General features: G+C 37.1%; 1 protein-coding gene across 3 annotated transcripts in view; it reads right to left on the bottom strand.

The window, feature by feature from the left end:
* LOC115424779 (axin-1-like) overlaps positions 1-21,510 on the bottom strand; it is a 92,602-nt gene that overhangs the window by 15,382 nt on the left and 55,710 nt on the right. For 2 of the 3 annotated variants that reach the window (XM_030142207.1, XM_030142206.1), the window contains 6 exons: positions 21,342-21,438; positions 19,568-19,705; positions 11,881-12,416; positions 9,204-9,368; positions 5,144-5,392; positions 3,903-4,010 (listed from right to left, as the gene is read on the bottom strand). In XM_030142207.1, the coding sequence (XP_029998067.1) occupies positions 3,903-4,010; positions 5,144-5,392; positions 9,204-9,368; positions 11,881-12,416; positions 19,568-19,705; positions 21,342-21,438 (1,293 nt within the window). The remainder of the gene's footprint in view (positions 1-3,902; positions 4,011-5,143; positions 5,393-9,203; positions 9,369-11,880; positions 12,417-19,567; positions 19,706-21,341; positions 21,439-21,510) is intronic. The other variant, XM_030142208.1, reaches the window with a different exon arrangement.

The following is a 21,510-nucleotide window of genomic DNA, read 5'->3' as shown; positions in this document are numbered from 1 at the left end:
TACAGTTTGTGTCGAAGGCTGTGGATAAGTTTTGGGCACCTGTTGAGATAACCTGCAGTAGTTTATGATGAAGAACTCGATGTAGTCCTTTTTTTCTGCAGATGAAAGTGGATTAAAATATTGGGATGTGAGCTTTGTGGATAAAATGTAAGAAACACATGTCGACTTAAGGTTTGCGTCTGTTGCATCAAACAACGGGTGTTCGAAATTCATTTCAGGGCTGGGACACAGCGGGTAGCATTCATCACAGCTGAAGAGAATATTGCAATTCTCGATGGTAACAGTTCTTTATAGAGGAGAGCTTGACAAACAGAAAGAAAGATACATAAATTATGTTGGATCAAAGGTTTACCCAGTAATTTCTAATGAAAGACTTTAAGGCTGAATATTAATGCAATTTTAAGACATTATAAGGGCCTGTAGACACGATGGTAACTATGGTAACTACTCATTATTCATATTTTATTAGTTTATGTAGAATAATGCCCCTATGTTGCTTGTATAACTGAGTTGACATTGCCGTGTTCTTTCTGTCTGGGTCTTTCCATGAAACTTGGTTAATTTTGGTATCTGGCACTTTACCAGCTTTTTAGACCCAATAATAAAACAGAAAGTTAGACATATTTATCCCCAGAATGATGACCTCAGATAATGCAAAAAAAATTATACTCTTGCTCTGAGCCATCCCAAAATTAATTGAATAATAATGAATTTTTACCCCACCCCCTAGAAGGAAGGCAAGGGGGATTGTTTTTAGTTTGGTTTGTATGTTTGATTGTTTTTTAGTTTGTTAACGCTCTAGCAGCAAAACTATTGGAGGAATTGGAAATTTTAAACAATTTTTCAAATCTTTTTTCCCCATTTATGTGTAATGGGCAAATATTCAAATGTCTGTAGCAGCAAAACTATTGCTTGAGTTCATACCAAATTTGGTTTATAGATTACCAGTGACCCAGAATAGATGTGGTTACATTTTGGGAAAAGTAGGTCAAAATTCATATTTTTTATGAATTTTTAAAATCTTTTTTCTTCTCCTATTTACTTATAATGGGCGAAATTTCACGTCTATAAAAACATTAATTTTGTTTCAATTTCCTTCAAATTTGGGACAAATATAGCGGCAATTGATATGCTGACATCAACACAAGCATAGAGATTATGACATCAGCTGGACTGATGCCAAAATAAGCAACAATATGTGTAAGGGGCGGAGTTTGTTGTGTCTGGCACCACTTGTTTTAGTCTATGCTTTCACTGACTGTAATAATTGTGGTGGAAAAATTTACTTTTTATATTTTATACTCTTTATATTTTATACTCTTTCAATATGTTATACTGTTAAGTACATGCTGAGTCATTGTTATGTGTGATGTTTACCACTCTGTAACACCCCCGGCTCGGGAACGGAGTTCTTACCTTGAGTTAAAACCCAAACACCTAAATGTCTGGTTATGTGACGGCGCCTGCATGCTAGATATTATTTAAACAAGGTAAGGGGTTAGAGGCCAATATGGCCTCTTCCCCCCCCGGAACCAGAAGGACTGGTATGGAGTGGTATGATTTACATATGGGGTTGTCACTTGGATGTCACCATTGGGGGGGTTGGATTTTTGGTCTATATAATCTTTAATATTTTCATGGTTAATCAGACTTCATTTACCGAGCTTTGTCTGTGATCGATTTCTCAATAAATGCATTTATTATTTTAACTCTAACTTTCTCCCTCTTTGTTTGTGTGGGTCATCAGTTGAACGGTAAATTTCCACGACATAATCTAACTAACTCAAAGTGATCAAGAGTCTAGAATTAAAATAAATATACAATACTGCAAGCAGATACACATACAAGTAATTAGGGGAAGAAGTGACTGAAGCTAAACAGGGTCAAAGTCAAGCACTTTTCAAGCACTTTTAAGGGTCATTTTCAAATTTCTCCAGCGCACACCTTAAAAAACATATTTACAGGAATATATATACTCCTGATTATTTTTTTTTTACTTTTTATCACAATGATGTACATTGTATTACGCTATAAACACCCAAAACTATGTTTTAGATGAAATCGCGAAAAGTTTAGAAATTAAAGGAGAACACAAAGTTTTATCCAAAAAAGGGAAGCTACTTAGCGTTATCTGGGTACACTTACACCGAAACAAAGATTAAGATAAATATGTACCTGGAGTCGACCTGAGAGCGCTGCTAATTTTTTTTTTACATAAATGTTTTCTTTCCAAAGTGTATCATCTCTCTGTAAGTAGCTTTGGTTATAATTTCAAGCACTTTCAAGCACTTTAACTGAAATTCAAGCACTTTTCAGACCTTGAAAACACAACATCGAAATTCAAGCATTTTCAAGGATTTCAAGCACCTGTATGAACCCTGGAATGTGAATCAGTGGATGTGATGTGTTAACCCATAAAGACCCAAACATCCACTTGCAACTAAAAGCATCTACTGATCTAAACTGTTTAATACCTGTAGATCCACTAATCCTATCAATACATGTAAATAATTGGTGTAAAATGCAGTTTATCATCTTTTCATGGTCATCAGATATGACCCATTTGGACGTTCAGACTCCACAGTTACCGTGGACACACCGTCATCTTCTACAACACTGATTCACCAGTAAAACCCATGGAGTTGGATCAGTGACAGTGGATGGAGAAACTTGTTTTTAAAAGTCACTTTTTCTTCAGGGTTTTTTTTTTTTTTTTTAATCTATTTTGATGTAATAACCTTTGAATTTACTTTGAGTTTTATGAACATCTACATGATCATTGAATTAAATACAGGAATATACATGATTTAAACTGGAAAATGCAAAACACACAGGATAATATCATAAATGGTAATAAATCACTTGAAAAAATTGTTAAATATATAGAAAAATTCATTTGGGAAGTGTCACAAATGTAGCACTGGGTTTTTATGGATTATGTGAGTTTTTATGAACATGTACATGATGAGTAAATTTTACGTTTTACAGAAAAAGTCACATTTTCTTCAGTTTTCTCTGTTTCTGATATAATAACCCTCAACTTTAATCTAAATTTGTATGAACATCTACATGATCAGTACATTGCATATAGGAAAATACTTCATTGTCACTTGAAAAAAAATCAATATACAGAGGAGAATATTGTAATAAATGATGATAAATCACTTAAGAAAGGTTAGATAGAGAGAAAAATTCATTTGGGAAGTGCCACAAATGTAGCACTGGGTTTTTATGGATTATCTGAGTTTTTATGAACATGTACATGATGAGTAAATTTTACAGAAAAAGTCACATTTTCTTCAGTTTTCTCTGTTTCTGATATAATAACCCTCAACTTTAATCGGAATTTTTATGAACATCTACATTATCAGTACATTAAATATAGGAAAATACTTCATTGTCAATGGAAAAAAAATCAATATACAAAGGAGAATATTGTAATAAATGATGATAAATTGCTTAAGAAAGGTTAAACAGAGACAAAAATTCATTTGGGAAGTGCCACAAATGTAGCACTGGGTTTTTATGGATTATCTGAGTTTTTATGAACATGTACATGATGAGTAAATTTTACGTTTTACAGAAAAAGTCACATTTTCTTCAGTTTTCCCTGTTTGTAATATAATAACCCTCAACTTTAATCTAAATTTGTATGAACATCTACATGATCAGTACATTGCATATAGGAAAATACTTCATTGTCACTTGAAAAAAAATCAATATACAGAGGAGAATATTGTAATAAATGATGATAAATCACTTAAGAAAGGTTAGATAGAGAGAAAAATTCATTTGGGAAGTGCCACAAAAGTAGCTCTGGGTCTTTATGGGTTAAACTGCTGAGACCTAAGGGGAGTTTGGAGACAGAGGGAGAAGGTACTGAGTGGACACGGTGGACATACTCGGGCTCGGAGAGCTCGCTGTCTGAAACGGCGGGCACCACGCTGAGTGGAGGGAACAGTGCAGGCCTGACTGCAGAACGACCCCTCTGGATCACCTCCATCACATACCTGAAGGACCGAACAACCCCAGCAGTTAGACACACACTGGCCCCGTTTTCTCCTGGATCAAGTTAACCCTTTAATGGGCTAGTTTTGGTCATTTCCACTTACACATTACAAGACATTGACAGTTACAGTGAGGACAGTGAGTCAACAATCTCAGGTCCAATGGGGTCAACAGGGTCTGTCAGGTCCACCTGTGCATGAACAGTGAGTGTACCTGCTCTGTTAGGTACCATGAAGTAATGGTACTAATGTAAGGAATGATGTTCAAAGGGAGAATGTGGATGTGGACAGGAGTCTGGATCAGCACTGATGTTGGTCTAATGTTCTAAAAGAGATGTTCTAATGTTCTAAAATGCATGTTCCTTTCACCTTACATGTGTTTTTCTTGGATTTTATACGTTTATTTCTGGGATTTTTTATTTTTTTTTGCCACTTACAGGTAAGGAATCAAATATGGTAACTTCATTGACCTTGATTTTCTCCATAATAACAAAAAAAAAAAGTTCTAAAATACATGTTCCTTTCACCTTACATGTGTTTTTCTTTTATTCTTATATATACTTCTTGAATTGTGTTTTTTTGCCACTTAAGGGCAGGGAACCAAATATGGTAACTTCACTGACCTTGATTTTACTACATAACAATAACAATAAAATGTTCTAAAATACATGTTCCTTTCACCTTACATGTGTTTTTCTTGGATTTTATACATTTATTTCTAGGATTTTTTTTTGCCACTTACAGGTAAGGAATCAAATATGGTAACTTCACTGACCTTGATTTTCTCCATAATAAAAAAAAAAAAAATGTTCTAAAATACATGTTCCTTTCACCTTACATGTGTTTTTCTTTTATTCTTCTATATACTTCTTGAATTGTTTTTTTTTTTGCCACTTAAGGGCAAGTAACCAAATATGGTAACTTCATTGACCTTGATTTTCTACATGACAATAAAAAATTTAGAAAAAAATCCATAAAAGTAATAAAGTCTTGTTATGTCCTCCAATAACACCCTAAGGTTGAAATTTGGAATTTCTGTGTATTTCTATGAGTGCCCTATAAAGGGTTAAAAAGATTCAGTCCTTATCCACAAGGTCACGGTAACCATGGCAACAGCACATGTCCATTCCGCTCACCTCTGCTTGGGCTGCACCGCTCCAGACTTAATGTTCTCCTCCTCGAGCCGACGGCAGACCTCCTCCAGCTGGATGAGAGGGCTGGGGGCCGGGTTGGGGGGCATGGTGGGATCCTGGATGAACGGGTGAGACGGCTGGACGGCGTTACGCATCTGGGCGCCGACGCACGTATGCACCGACGCCGATCGCTCCGCGGAGCTGAGGCGGGACCCCTCGTGGCCGGTGGTCTTCTTAGATCCGGTCGTACTCCTGCCATGAAAAAAGTCAGGAATTTTATATTAGCAAAGACGACAAATAAGTTAAACCCTTTAACGCCAAATGTATCATATTTGATACATGAGTTTTGAAGCCCTCTACATCACAGGTGTCAAACATGTGGCCCAGGGGCCAAATCTGGCCTACCAAAGGGTCTAATCTGGCCCACAGGATGAAAGTGTAAAAATTAACCTGAACAGTCCAGGTTGTCCAAATGTTTTTGGTTCAGGTTCCACATACAGACAAATGTGATCTCCAGTAAAAATAACAACACAATAACCCATAAATAATGAAACTACAAATTTTCTATTTGAAAATTTATGTGGAAAAAATTGAAGTGAAAAAAAACCCCATTACACTGTGAAAATATTTACATTTACAAAACTGTTCTTTCACAATAAAATGCAAATAAATACATAAACACAAACAAAGATGATCAACCCCAAATGTGCAATTTTAACAATATTCTGCCTGTTACTAAATGTTTTGTGCATTTATGAATCCACTGTGATCTGTAGTTGTGTTAATAATAATAATAATAATAAGAGATGGAATATTGCAGAAATTGTTCAAAGTTTAGTTCCAAACTCCAAAATTGTAACAATATTCTGCCTGTTACCAAATGTTTATGTAACACTGTGTGTAAATGTACTTGTAGAAATAATAATTCGGGGCTTAATATTGTTAAAGTTGCACAAATTTTTCAAATGAAATTTCTTTTTTTTCAGATTATTCACATCTTTTTTTTTTAAATGTAAATATTTTCATAATGTAATTGGGGGTTTTTTGTACTAAAACAAAAAGAAAAACTTGGATTTGTCATTATTTATAGGTTATTAAGTCATTATTTTACTGGTCCGGCCTGCTTTAGAGTACATTAGGCTGTATGTGGCCCCTGAACTAAAATAAGTTTGACAGCCCTGCTCTACATGATCAGTGTGATTTTTTTTTTCTTGAAAAACCTGACGTACAGAATTAGATACATGTAATACAAGGATAATCCACTAGGGGGCAGGAATTCGTTCACCAGAGGCCTTTCCAGTCACACTACAAGACTGTCATTAATGAGGAAGGAGGTAGAACTTTGCCAATTTTGAAAAGAAATTACCAATTTGTTAGACATGTTTGTGTTATATTATGCTTTTGTTTGTTCAAAAATAATAATATTTGAGCATTGAGACCCGATGTATGAAATATGATACAAAATTTAAACTCATACGTGGAAACTGAGATTTGAAAAAAGATTTTTTTGGTTGTTCAGAAGGACCAATAAAGGCTCCAGTTTCAAAGAACTGGAATTTTCTCTAATGGTTCAGGCTTTACAGGGTTGAATATCACCAGGGTCATTCACACTTTCATTTCAAACTTTTCCAGAATCAGATTTCCAGATTAGTCAGGAGAGTTTTCATATAGCGTCATGTTTATTATGAAAATACAGGAAACTGAGGCTACAGCACTTGCACCTGTTTTTCTTAATCTGCTTCTAAATGCTATTTTTACTAACTAGTTATTGTCAGATGTCTGTTAAATGTGTTTAACTGTATAATCTTATAATAAATGTGTATTGTATTTGCTGCCTATGTTGGCCAGGACTCCCTTGTAAAAGAGGTTCTTCATCTCAATGGGATTTTTCCTGGTTAAATAAAGGTTAAATTTAAAAAAAAATCAAAAACAGGGATTTCAATGATTAGATATATGCTTCCCACACTTTTTGGGACTAGTTTGTGTCACATTTTTACTGAATCTTTGACTAAATAAATGCACCTTTTGGAACATCAATCACAGAGAGAAAGATAACATCAACCACCGCTGTCACTAAAAATACTGTCTCTTAAGGTTTCTTCATCATTTTGTTATGTTACTGTTAGAGAATATAATATAATAATAGCCATATTTATCTTGTTTGATATTCTATGTTGCTTTCATGTTATTATGAATTTTTTGTAGCTTTTGTCTCCTTTTATCTTTTGTGCAAATGTTGTCGTTTTCATATCACAACATCTTTTACATTTTTTATGTCTTTATTATTCAGGCCTCTCTGCATTTTACACAGCTTCAATCAATATTAACTTCTTCTAGATAGATAGATAGATAGATAGATAGATGTAGAAATTGTATATAGTTTACTCATGACATTTTGCGGCCCAATATAATAAATAAACATATTAAATATATAAATATATTCACTAAATTTGTGAATATGAGTCCAGTGTTTTTCCTTGAATATCCGATGTTTTTTTATACAAGATAAGATAAGATAAGATAAGATAAGACTTTGTTTATTTCATCATGGGGAAATTTCATGGTTAGCAGCAGCAACAATACAACAAGCAAGTGCAGAGAAAAGGGTAGAAAAAAAACACAAATGAGTGAAAAAATGAAAATATAAAGAGAAAAACAAGAAATTTGGTATTCATATAAATATTTCTATGAATAAAGAATTAGAATTAAAAATGAAATATTATTTACATATTTACATCATCACTGGGATCCGTTATAGTTATAGCTACCTGCCTTTTTCAGTTTAGTCTTTAGTCAACCAGGGTTTATATTTGTGATTGTTGAGCCAATTCTCAGGAAAAAAAATGAATTTACTCTCTGTGAACTGTGAGTTGTACAACATAGAGGTAGTTCTGCGTAGGAGTTTGCTTCACAAGCTGTACTTTTCTTACTTTCAGTGACATCAACCTCAGTCTGACCCACGCGCTGTCACACAGATGTAAACACTTTGACTGCCTACTAAGTCTGAACAGAGGCAATAGTCTGAAAACACAAAGATTTTTCCACATTCTTTGTTTTTTTTATACTTACGCAGCCCTGGAAATGACTGTGACTAAATGACTAAATGCTCGGCTGCTGGGTAATGTCTTTAAATGGTGAATGTGTTTACAGTGTGTTTTGTGTTTTTATGTCTGTGTTTTTTGTTTCTTTTTTTAGATATTTTTACTATTTTTTATTTATCCTATTCTTATCTCATTGCTGGGAGCAGAGTACATATTTTGTTTTTCATGTGCTATGTTGAATGAATGACCACAAACGAGTGAAAAAATGAAAATATAAAGAGAAAAATAAGAAATTTGGTATTCATGTAAATATTTCTATGAATAAAGAATTAGAATTAAAAATGAAATATTATTTACATATTTACATCATCACTGGGATCTGTTATAGAGTTATAGCTACTACTTTTCTTACTTTCTTTACGTACTTTTTCTTACTTTCAGTGACATCAACCTCAGTCTGACCCACACTCTGTCACACAGATGTAAACACTTTGACTGCCTACTAAATCTGAACAGAGGCAATAGTCTGAAAACACAAAGATTTTTCCACATTCTTTGTTTTTTTATACTTACGCAGCCCTGGAAATGACTGTGACTAAATGACTAAATGCTCGGCTGCTGGGGAATGTCTTTAAATGGTGAATGTGTTTACAGTGTGTTTTATTTATGTATGTGTTTTTATGCATCTGTGTTTTATTTATTTATTTATTTATTTTTAGATATTTTTACTATTTTTTATTTTATCCTATTCTTATCTCATTGCTGGGAGCTGAGTACATATTTCGTTTTTCACGTGCTATATTGAATGAATGACCACAAATGAGTGAAAAAATGAAAATATAAAGAGAAAAATAAGAAATTTGGTATTCATGCAAATATTTCTATGAATAAAGAATTAGATTCAAGTGCTATATTGAATGAATGACAGTAAATGAACCTTGAACTAAACTCAGACTCCATACCTCCAATACTGCATCACGTTCATGCTACCAGTACCATGTGTAAATGTCATTATTACGTACCCGTATGGGCTCCTCTTATGTCGAACCATTTCTTTTTGTCCTTCCATTAACCACAAAAGGATCTTCTGGTTTTTCTCCATCTCCTCTGCGGGCCCTGGCATGTCGTACGGCCGTCCTTCCTCACCCTTCTTGAAAGCTCTTTTACACTGAGCGCCACCTTTAGCACTGCACAACAAAAATACAACAAGGGCTTAAATTCCTTCTTTTTGCAAAAAACTTTAGGGGATTTTCATTTTTGAGCTTGACTGAAAATTCAAAGAGCATGATGTCTGTGCAGTTTAACATCGTTTTTGGGTATGAATCTCAGTTTTAGACCACATGTGATGTATTATGCAACTTTTGCCTAAGGCTGTCACTCCACATGCACTCAAACTGGACTCTAAGGTGAGCAGGGATTGAATCGACTTCTGCTTTGAGATGCTTTTAAGGAACATTGTTATACTTTTAATACCTTTTAAAATAATGGTGGTGTTATATATGTATGCTCTTAGTTTAGTGTTTTATGTATGGCATTAGAGCTGACTTTTATTGTGTTTTATGTTTATTTTTAGTGTGGATGTATGGCTGTCAGTTCTATTTTGTGTAACTTTTGCTGCTGCTGTCTTGGCCAGGTCACTGTGGAAAAAGAGATTTTTAATCTCAATGAGCTTTTTTCCTGCTTAAATAAAGGTTATAATAATTATTTTAAAAAATATTACAATTATTGTGGAGAATACTGGATTACTCATATGTCTACTTTTCAACTGAAACATTAAATATAAAAACATAGACAGAAAACAAGGCGTAATTATGTTCATTTTGCCAGTTTTACACAGTGCTTCCCTCTGCTCACTGTCACTGAATCCATTAAACCCAACAGAGTTCATGTTTATTTATTCCCTATTTCTGCTGTTAGATCATCCTACACCCTCCTACATCTGAACCTTTTACAATTATATGAGTGCACATGCAGCTTGCGATTATGACTCATTTATTTGTGTAGCCCTAATAAATTTTTTTGTGTCATAATTACATATTTATTCAATATAGTGTATTTTTACCCCTCCCCAGAAAGGGAGATAAGGGGTATTGTTTTTGGTTTGGTTTGTTTGTTTGTTTGTTTAAAGGTGCAGGAGACTTTCATGACCAATTTTTCATCAAGTCTGTAAAACCTCAGTCATAGCCTAAGTATCATGAATCTGTAAGTCTTTCTGTGATTACTCACCTGAATCTCTTGCATTACAGTGAACAATTACCAAGTGCCATCCACCATAAACAGTCCATGTGTTTACAAATGAGCCAGGAGGTCACTTGGGCATCTTCGGAATTTTGTCGTGACGTGCATTGTGGGAAGCGAAGGCTCACGCAGCCACCTTACAGCGGCGGCTGGAACAGACACGATCGGAAACAGCAGGAACTCCCTTCCTTCTATGCATATTCCTCCAGCCGCTTCCACGTTTCCGTGTGTTTGTTTCATCCATATAACACCAGATGGTCACGCTGCCACTGTCACGTGGCTGTGCAAATCTCCGTTTCCCACAATGCACGTCGCGACAAAATTCCGAAGATGCCCGAGTGACATCCCGGGTTGGTTTGTAAACACACGTTTTGTTTATGGTGGATGGCACTTCGAAATTGTTCACTGTAACGCAAGAGATCCAGTTGAATAATCACAGAAAGACTTACAGATTCATGATACTTAGGCTATGACTGAGGCTTTACAGATCTGATGAAAAATTGGTCACGAAAGTCTCCAGCACCTTAAATACTCCAGCAGCACACCAAATTTGATTTGTAGATTGCCAGTGACCCAGAATACATCTCATTACATTTTGGGAACAGCAGGTCAAAGTGTAATTTTTTATGAATTTTTTAAATCCCCCCCCCCCCCCCCCATTTACTTATAATGGGCGAAATTTCACATGTCTGTAGCCGCAAAACTATTGGTTGAATTCATACCAAGTTGGGTTAATAGATTACTAGTGATCCAGAATAGATGTGATTATATGTAGGGAAAAGTCAGTCAAAGTTCAAATTTTTTTTTTTATGAATTTTTGAAATTTTTTTCTTCTCCCATTTACTTACAATGGGCAAAATTTCACATGTCTGTAAAAACATAAATTTTGTTTCAATTGACTTCAAACTTGGCACATACACTACCAGGCAAAAGTTTGGACTCACCTTCTTATTTAAATGACATGAGATGGACCACAGATGGCCAACAAGTGCTCAGCATCATTTGGAACTCCTTCCAGACTTTTGGAAAACATTTCAGGTGATTACCTCATGAAGCTCATCGAGAGAATGCCAAGAATGCACACAGCAGTAATAAAAGCAAAATGTGGCTATTTTGAAGAATCTAAAATATAAAACATGGTTTGAGTTTTGTCACACCTTTTTAAACTACATAATTCCACATGTGTTCATTCATAGTTTTGATGCCTTCAGTGAGAATCTACAATGGAAATAGTCATAAAAATAAAGAAAAAACAGGTGAGTCCAAACTTTTGCCTGGTAGTGTATATGGAGGTAAATGATATGCTAACATCAGAACACCCATAGACATGATGACATCAGCTGGATCGATGCCAAAATAAGCTACAATACGTGCGAGGGGCAGGGTTTGTTGTGCCTGACACCACTTTTTGTGATATTTTCTGACGTGCCCAAACTGGGTCTCCTTGAGCTGTCCTCGTACCTGTATCCTGTGTGCTCCATGGGGCTAGATCCCATTCCATCTGCATATCGAGACTTTGATCCATAATGACTGGTCTCCATGCCCCAGTGCAGACCGCCGTGCACGCGCGTGGCCGCCTCAGCCTCCACCTGCTCTTTGGGCTTCCCGACACCTGTGTGATGGATGTGGTGCACATGCTTGTGATGGTACAGGTGACTGGGCTCTCCCTTGAGACTGTGTCTGGGTGGATGTTTGCTCTGGCCTGAGGATAAACCCAGTCCAAATCCTTTGCCTGCTGGGAAGCCATCTGGTGAGCGGGACTTAGGAGAATGGCGGCCCGTGCCTGGAGACTGGCAGCCAGGAGTCTTCATGACCCGCTGGACGTGGTCGTCCAGGATGCTTTCAGGGTTCTCTTCATGAGCATCTCTCATGAAGGGGCTGCTGTAGCTGACGTCTGCATAGCGGGAGTTGTAATTCGGCAGATATGCACTAGGGGGGAACCTATAACCAGACAGTGATGTGGATGTGGACGTGTTGACTTCATCCCCTTCTTCCTCCTAGAGCAGAAAAACACAAAATCATCATCAACATTTAGATGGCGACAGTGCAATAGTGAACAAAATCTAAAAACATCTTTTAACTTAAGCCATAAAGACCTAAACATCTACTGTCAACCTAGACCATCTACTGATCTACTCTGTTTAATCCCTGTTGATCCACTAATCCTATCACTACATGTAAATAATTGGAGTTAAAATACAGTTTGTCATCTTTTCGTGGTCATCAGATATGACCCATTTGGACGTTCAGAGGCTCTGTAGTGAACGTGGAAACACTGTCATCTTCTTCAACATTGATTCAACAGTAAAACCCATAAAGTTTGATCAATGACAGTGGATGGAAATGCTTGGTTTATGTTCAGTTATTGATATATTTTTCTGAAAAAGTCACCTTTTTCTTCAGTTTTCTCTGTATTTTGATATAATTACCAACTTTAAACTGAGCTTTAATGAACATCTACATCACAGGTGTCAAACATGCGGCCCGGGGGCCAAAACCGGCCTGTCAAAGGTTCTAATCCGGCCCGCGGGATGAATTTGAAAAGTATAACTTAGGTCATCAAACTCCAAAATAACATCATAATGACATATAAATAATGACAACACCATTTTTTCTCTTTGTTTTAGTGCAAAAAACATTAAATTATGAAAATGTTTACATTAACAAACTATCCTTTAACAATAAAATGTGAATAACCTAAAATGTCTGAAGTAAATTAAGTGCAATTTTAACAATATTCTGCCAGTTACTGAATGTTTTGTGCCTTTGTAGATCTGATCTGTAATGTATAAATGATAAGTCGAGGCAGAATATTTATAAAATTGTACTTATATTTCTTAAAAATTTCATTTTTTTCAAGTTATTCACATCCTTTTTGTTTGGATAGTTTGTAAATGTAAATATTGGTATAATTTAATGTTATGTTTCGCGTTAAAACAATTTGGAGATGTTATTATTTATTAGCTATCATGTTATTATTTTACTGGTCTGGCCCACTTCAGATTAAATTGGGCTGAATGTGGCCCCCGGAAGAAAATGAGTTTAACACCCCTGATCTACATGATCAGTGAATTAAATACAGGAAAATACCGGATTCATACTGATAAAATACAAAATACAGAGAGTAATATTTTGAATAAATGCGGATAAATCACTTAAGGCAAGTTGGATATGGAGAAAATGTCATTTGGGAACTGACATAAAAGTAACGCTGGGTCTTTATGGGTTAATGTGTGTGGTGTGTAAATGTTAAAATCAACCTTGCCACATGAAATATGACCATTTATTCATGTTATCAGACAATAACACTGCTCAGTTTAATGTTTTAATGAATGATTAGTCAAATAAATCATTAATAACTGATTTTTTTCCCACAGAATATCAATTCCCTGATCAAAAAAAAAAAAAAAAAGTTAATTTGGCATCTTCTCCTCCTTCCTCACTGAAAAAATTTGAAATCTACATATGAGGATTTTGTTATTTTCTAAAGTTTAATGTTTCCTGTTTAATCTTTGTGCACTGATTGCTTCAGATTACAGACGTTATTTTATCAGGCTGCAAATGTCATTGCTCTTCTCAACCTGCAGATGGCACATTTTACCCATATACTTTTCCAACATTGTCATATCCTGCTCTCTTCTAGTTCTTACTGCAGAGGTTTGATGATAAACCACAGATAAAAAACCAGGTGAGATCAGTCAGACAAAGCACTCAAAAACAATATCCGTGTGGTTCAATCGATACAGTTTGGGCTCTGTGTGATTCAGAAAAAAAAAAATCTGTCCGTCTGACAGAACCAGATCCAGGGGGAGTCGTGGGGTGGGGTGTTGCAGACATTCATAACAGCAGTGTGGGGTTTGCAGGACATGCAGCGATGAAATAACACAGAGCGGTAGCTGTGCGCCTCAATAAAATACATCCTGACACAAAAGCCGATGCCACGAGCAACGAAAACTTTCAAGTATGGGCTTTTTCAACAGTATTTCCTGAGATTTGAACCCTTTTTGACTGCAGCTGGAGCAGCGAGCGCCATATGGTTGAGCTTTTATCTTTTCATCTGTTCCGTGGTCGAACTTTGAAACACTGGCTGTGAGAGAAGGGAAGCGGAGAACAAAGAGATATAGTGGAAAGACAACAGTAGGTAGGGGTTCCACTGTTAGTTTTCAGCCAGCCAACGCTTTTATGTTAAGAAGTGAATATATTTTCACTTGTGAACTTGCCAGAGTGAATGAGATCTGAATGCTTCTTGCTGCCCTGTGCTCCCTGTCGGTTATTGGTTTTTATAAAAATCAAAAATAGCACAGACTTAACCTTCACTTCTCTGTGTTCTCATATTTAAAAAAAAAAAAAAAAAAAAAAGAAAGAAAATACTGTAAAATATGTTGCATCCAGTTAAATATTTTCTGACACAATTTCAATGATTGATGTGTCTGCAGGGAGAGTAGGATCCAGGTACTGAATCTCTGCGAGCTGAGCCCAATGGAGATTATTCATGAAACTGTGGCATCTTCATCTGAGTACATTTTCCCCAATGTTTATCTCCTTCCAGAGAAAAAAATGAAAATCCTTGGCAAACAATAACGAATGTGTGATGCTCTACAGGTTAGCATAGTTGGTGGTGGAGGAGGCTTCTCTGTAAACACACTACCTCATTTATACAAAACCCTTTCCTGTCCTTGCAGTGATTCGCGGTGCGTACGATTGTCGTGCTGTATTATCTTGTTTTGACCGATTCAGACAAACAACGGCCGTCCTGTTGAAACGAGGCATTGACTTTTGTGAGGATCATGCTGCTGCTCATGTGCATGTGAATGAATTGTGCAGCCGGGCCAAAAGAACCATTGTTCCGGGAAAAAAAAAAAAAAAAAAAAACTGATCTGAGGACAGCTATAATGTTTTCCCACACTTTAAGATGCTCCTATCAAACTGTTGACAAGAATACAATAATTAACCTATAAAGAGCCAGTGCTACTTTTGTCAAAGTTCCCAATTGATTTTTTCTCTATATTTAACCTTTCTGAAGTGATTTATCACCATTTATTGTAATATTATCCTCTGTTTTTTGCATTTTTTGGTGAAAATCTGGTATTTTCCTATATGTACAGTACTGATCATGTAGCTCACAGGTGTCAAACATGCAGCCCGGGGGCCAAAACCGGCCCGCGGGATGAATTTGCAAAGTGCAAATTAGGGCCTCCAACTCAAAAATAATATCATAATAACCTATAAATAATGATAACACCATTTTTTTCTCTTTGATTTAATGCAAAAAACATTAAATTATGAAAATGTTTACATTAACAAACTATCTTTTAACAAAAAAATTGAACATCCTAAACAGATATGAGCAACCTGAAATGTGTAAAGAAAATTAAGTGCAATTTTAACAATTTTCTGCCTGTTACGAAAAGTTTTGTGCCTTTGTAGATCGGATCTGTAATGCATATGTATAAATGATAAGTTGAGGCACAATACTGATAAAATTGTACTTACATTTCTTAACAAATTTCATTTTTTTCAAGTTATTAACATCCTTTTTGTTTGAATAGTTTGTAAACGTAAATACTGGCATAATTGAGTGTCATTTTTTGCACTAAAACAATTTGTAGTTGCCATGATTTATTGGCTATCATGCTATTATTTTATTGGTCCGGCCCACTGGAGATCAAATTGGGCTGAATGTGGCCCCCGGAAGAAAATGAGTTTGACACCCCTGATGTTGATGTTTGTAAGAGCTCAGATTAAGGTTGAAAGTTATTAAATCAGAAACAGAGAAAACTGTGGAAAAAGTGACTCTTTCAGCAAAATATTAATAGCGGAACATATACGCAAGTGTGTCATTGATCCAACTCCATGGGTTTTACTGGTGACTCAACGTTGTAGAAGATGATGGTGTTTCCATGGTAACTACAGAGCCTCTGAACATCCAAATGGGTCATATCTGATGACCGTGAAAAGACGACAAACTGCATTTTACACCAATTATTTACCTGCATTAATGGTTCATTAGTTACTAAATATTTTAGATCAATAGATACTTTTAGTTGCGAGTGGAAGTTTGGGTCTTTACGGGTTAAGGCCACAAGTAATGATTATTTTTACTGTCAGCTGATCTGTTTTTTTGATTAATCCATTAGTTGTCTAGTCTTTAAAATGTTAGAAAATAGTGAAGCTCTATTGTTTTAGCAAAAGTAATTCAGTTTACCTTGAAATTTGAGTATAGAAGCCAAATTGAAATGAATTCAAGTGTTTTTTTTTCCTAATGAAATGACTCAAACTGTACTCCAACAGCAAAACAGCAACTGACTGATTTAATACTTGACAACTAATCGATTAACTGAATAATCTTCACAGCTATTTTAATAATTTCTAACCAGATGATGCACATTTTCTGCCGGAAAAGTCCTCATCTGCTGTACCAGAGCTCCAGCCTCCAGTATATTTGCATATCCTTTTCCAGATGCACAGAGAATCGCTTGATAAAGGCAGTCATTTCATGCTTGCCTCCAGGTTTTAATAAAGGAAACCTGGAGCTGCGTGATGGCAGCTTCTCTCGTCACAGGGCCAAAACACACATAAATTGTCTGCCTTGAGACTTAATACTTGGCTCCGTGTACTGAGGGAGATTTCAGTTGTGGTAGCAGAAACCATTTAATCACTGTTCAAGTGACATCAAGCAGCCGGCCCGCTGTTCCAGGCTTACAAGTGGCCGAGTGTGCAGGTGCTCCATCTGATTTATCCACAAAGCCAGATCGCTGACAGGCCAAGGATGGACCTCTCCAAATGATTCATGTTTTTTTATTCCATACTTAAATGGCTGGCCTCATTAATTTCATTAAGACCAGATGAATTCAAGTGTCCTTTGTTATAAAAACTTTTAGCCCGACAGCCAGGCACACATCATGTTTCTGGCTCTGGAGAGACCTTTTGTGAGTTACTCACACACACTGACACTATCAGATATTTCCCAGCATTCACTCGGCTTTACTGTAACACATCATCCATTGTCATAATTTATTTAATCGTTCTCTATTAACTATTAAACGCCTCAGTCGATTTAAGGATTCTGAGTTCAGTTCAGAGCATCATGTCAGACCAAACCAGAAGCTTTTCTTTATCGTTTGTCTTTCTCACAATAAATGACATGTAACAGGATTGAAGTGTGATACTCCAGTGTAAACTGTTCTGTGCAATGGCTGCTCCATCTATATATCATCTTAATCCGGTGTCACTAGAAGCTAACACCAGGAAATAACATAAACACTGCCTCATTTGACTTGATGTGTGTGTTCTTTGAGTAAAAGCAGGCGAGAAAAGCTCCGTTCTTCAGTGTTTCACTGTTAAGGGTTAGTGATTTTTGATTCTGTGATGTGCTGTCATTTGTGATTCTGTTGTATTTTTGTAGTTTTTCTTTTCTCTTCTGTGTGTGGGTGTGTGTTCTCTGTCTTGCTTCCTAACAGATAGTGGTTAATGGAGGAAGAGCTGCAGGTGTGGTACTGGTCTGCTGGCTGCCACTGATTGCTTCCTCAGAGATGAGCCGGGAAATTTAAAGCAGGAACACCCTACCTCCCAGGAGACTCCTCTTGTCCCATTTCCCTCGTTTGTGACCAGCCTTCTGTAATTTTTGTTGGAACTTTGTAAAGTCTGATGCAAAAGGAGGGAATCTTTTTCTTTAAGTTTTCTCCTGTTTTTCCGTTAGGGTATAGGTAAGATTGATATATTTTGGTTTCCTTGGTTTGTGTTTGTAGATCAGCCTAGTGAGCTTGAAGTATGACTCTGTTTGTTATGTTTGTTACTTTGATTCCCTACCTGATTTAATTTTCTTTTTTGTAAATAAATATCTCAAATTGCAGTGGCGTGATTGCTGGTCATTTGTTTTTTTTTTAGCTTGCTCCTGTTTGTTAAGGGACATGGAGGGAGGGGAGTCTCACATCACGTTGCGTCTCAACAACCCCTAGACCGAATGTAACATTCACCTTTTCTTAAAGATACCACCGATTTACACCAAGAGCCTGTCCACACGACAATGAAATTATGTCAACACGCACAAGTTTAATATCGCACCAGCGTTGTCTGTGCCCTGAAACCGTATTTTTTGAGAACGGGTCCCAGAGCTAAAAAAAAAATCTCCGTGTAGAAAGCCGTGTGGAGAGGCAAAATGCCACTTTTTGGTAACAATGATGCCATACCACGTGACCAGAAGAAGAAAACCCCGGACATAACATTCAGTAACAACAGCAACAATAATAGTGGACTACAGAGTTGTGTTTGTGCTGCAGGCTCTGCTAAGTTTATTAGCACTACTACAACAAAACCTGGTCGTGCTTCTTCTTGTTGTGTTTACGTTTGAAGAAGTACCTCATGCACATGCTCACTGCATTCTTCTGTGATTTTAGCGTATCCTGCTGCTCTGTGTTCTGCCACGTTTCCACTGCATGGTACCAGCTCGACTCGGCTCGGCCTTTTGGCGTTTCCATTACGAAAAAGGACCTGGAATCTGGTACCTGGCACTAGTTTTTTGGTATCACCTCCGCCAAGGTTCCAAGCGATACTAAACCATGACATATAACACTGCAGACCACTGATTGGTCAGACAGTCGTCTCTGTGACCTCGCTGTTTTAAAAAAAACAGATGCAGAAGTGGACAGTAAATAAAGCGGTACATTAATCCACATGATAACAGCCCAAAACTACACCATGGTCGGTCGAGGAGATTCAGTCTTTGGTGGCCGACGTAAAAATTCAGATGAGGCAACATGCAACGAGCGAGTTTTCAGCAACTCTCTGAGCAGACGACACAGAAGTAACACGCCGCATCGCTATGACGACCAGGTACTGTAAAGTCAGTAGCATCCTGTATTGGAAACGGTCTCCAGGAATACCGAGTCGAGCGGGTTCCACGTAGTGGAAACGCGGCATTAGTGTATTCTGCTGCTCCGTGTTTGTGTATAGTGCCACATATAGGTATGGCATACGTATTACACCATTTTACCCCAGTTTTCCCATTTCAATCTGGACGCAGATATTTCTTGAAATAATACATGTATGGAAACGTTTAGAATCCACAAAAGAAAAGTACTATGAGGATGTAGCCCGAATTACCCCAAAGTTGACCTGATTGTGCTTGTGTGTGTGTGTATAAACATACCAGTCGTACTCTTTTCAGACGTTCCTCCAGTTTCTCCTGAGCCTCCCTCTCCCTCAGTACCCCCTCCAGTCGGCTGATCAGCTCTGCGGCGAACCTCTCCGGTTCCACATGTATATCCTTTGGAATCCGGTTTGTGCGCTGAGGAGATGAACGACTCATGGTTAGGGATGTAACGATATGAAAATTTCACATCACGGTTATTGTGACCAAAATTATCACGGTTATCATTATTATCATGGTATTTATACGTATACACACACTGAAATAATGTAACCAAGTTGTATTTTGAAAAAAAACAAAAAAACAAAACAAAACAAAAAAACAAAAAAAATAATAGGCACAATGTACTTCTTGTTGGCAGAAACATTCAAATATTAACATGTAAAAATCAAACATACAAATGTGCATTAAAGATGGCACCTTATGGACACTGTATGACCATTTTCCATATCAAGTTGGAGTTGCTTTAGTTTCTTTTTCATGGACGGACGGACGGACGGACGGACGGACGGACGGACGGACGGACAGACAGACAGACAGACAGACAGACAGACAGACAGACAGACAGATAGATAGATACATAGATGCTGCTTCTCCAGAAAATGTGCAGTACGGTGAGTTTTCAAAGTGCGGTAACCAAACACGGTTATCATGATAATTAGAATTTAAATGGTAATACTAACGGTCGGGAATTTTACCACGGTTTATCATTATACCGGTAATCGTTACATCCCTACTTACGGTAAACATTCATTCATTCATCATCTCAACCTGTTTTATCCCCACTAGGGTCGCGGGGAGTCGTTGGAGCCTATCCCAGCTACATCTGGAAGAAGGCGGGGTACACCCTGGACATGTCACCAGTTCATCGCAGGGCTGACATATAGAGACAAACAACCAACCACTCTCACATTTTACGGTAAACATGTTTTTTTTTTTGTCACAGTTGCATCCCTGTCACCTCTTGACCAGGCCTCATAGGAAAGGAATAAAACATAAGCAGGATACGGTGCATCAAAGTGAATTTTAATGACCCTGCAAGACTTGACACCTGAATACAAATGAAGGGCACACTTGGTGACATGGTAATGACCGTCCTTTGTTTTGTCTCCAGGTGAATGTACTTATATAGTTCTAAATCAAATAGTGATGTCTATTTTTTCGATATGTGATGTCTTTTGCACATTTAAGCACTTTGTTTTTTTTTTTTGTTTTTTTTTATTCTGGGAACAAGGTTAAAAAAAAAACACCTACATGTATTGTCAATCTTTCAGTGCCAACGACGACTGATGATTAATTTGTCGGAGCAGAGAAGCGTTGTGGATATGCTTTGGGGATTTGTGCTCGACTATACAGACAAACCATGCATCCTAATAGGACGCTATGTGTGGAGTTTTAATTTGACTCTTTACTCCCAGGCCTAATTAGGGCTGGGGTTTTCCTACCAAGAGACAGCATAAGCTGCAGAGGGAGGCATCAGGCTGTCACAGGGGAGGATTCATGTCTGCTAGGCTTCAGCACACACAGCTTAGAAAAGCATCAAGCTGCATTTAGACAGCGTTCTCTTTCACCATCAGCTATTCTTATACTCCATCACAGGCCCTGCGACACAGCACGGCTTAAATATGCACATCTCCAACGGTAGAAGTGAAGAAAAATAAGGCAGAAACAGACAGTTAAAGATGGAGAGAGAGAGAGCGAGAGGGAGAGAGAGAGAGAGAGAGGTGTAGAGGCAGAAAGTGGGAAGCATGGAAATAACCCATGAATAACTCACTGGAATATGAGGTAGTGGCACTCGTCCATTTGCTTTGGCACTCTTGTGCATCTCCCGCCGATGCTGTTTTCGGTATCTGTAGGGTGGAACCCCATCTCTGGAATTAACAACAAAGACGTTTTCATAATACATCCTCATGAATAAACAACACAGACAGCTTTGAAGTTGA

The sequence above is a fragment of the Sphaeramia orbicularis genome, chromosome 8 (genome assembly GCF_902148855.1).
Source record: "Sphaeramia orbicularis chromosome 8, fSphaOr1.1, whole genome shotgun sequence".
Classification (NCBI taxonomy): Eukaryota; Metazoa; Chordata; class Actinopteri; order Kurtiformes; family Apogonidae; genus Sphaeramia; species Sphaeramia orbicularis.
Note: the sequence above shows the minus strand (reverse complement) of the source record. Positions and strands in the feature narration are given on the sequence as shown.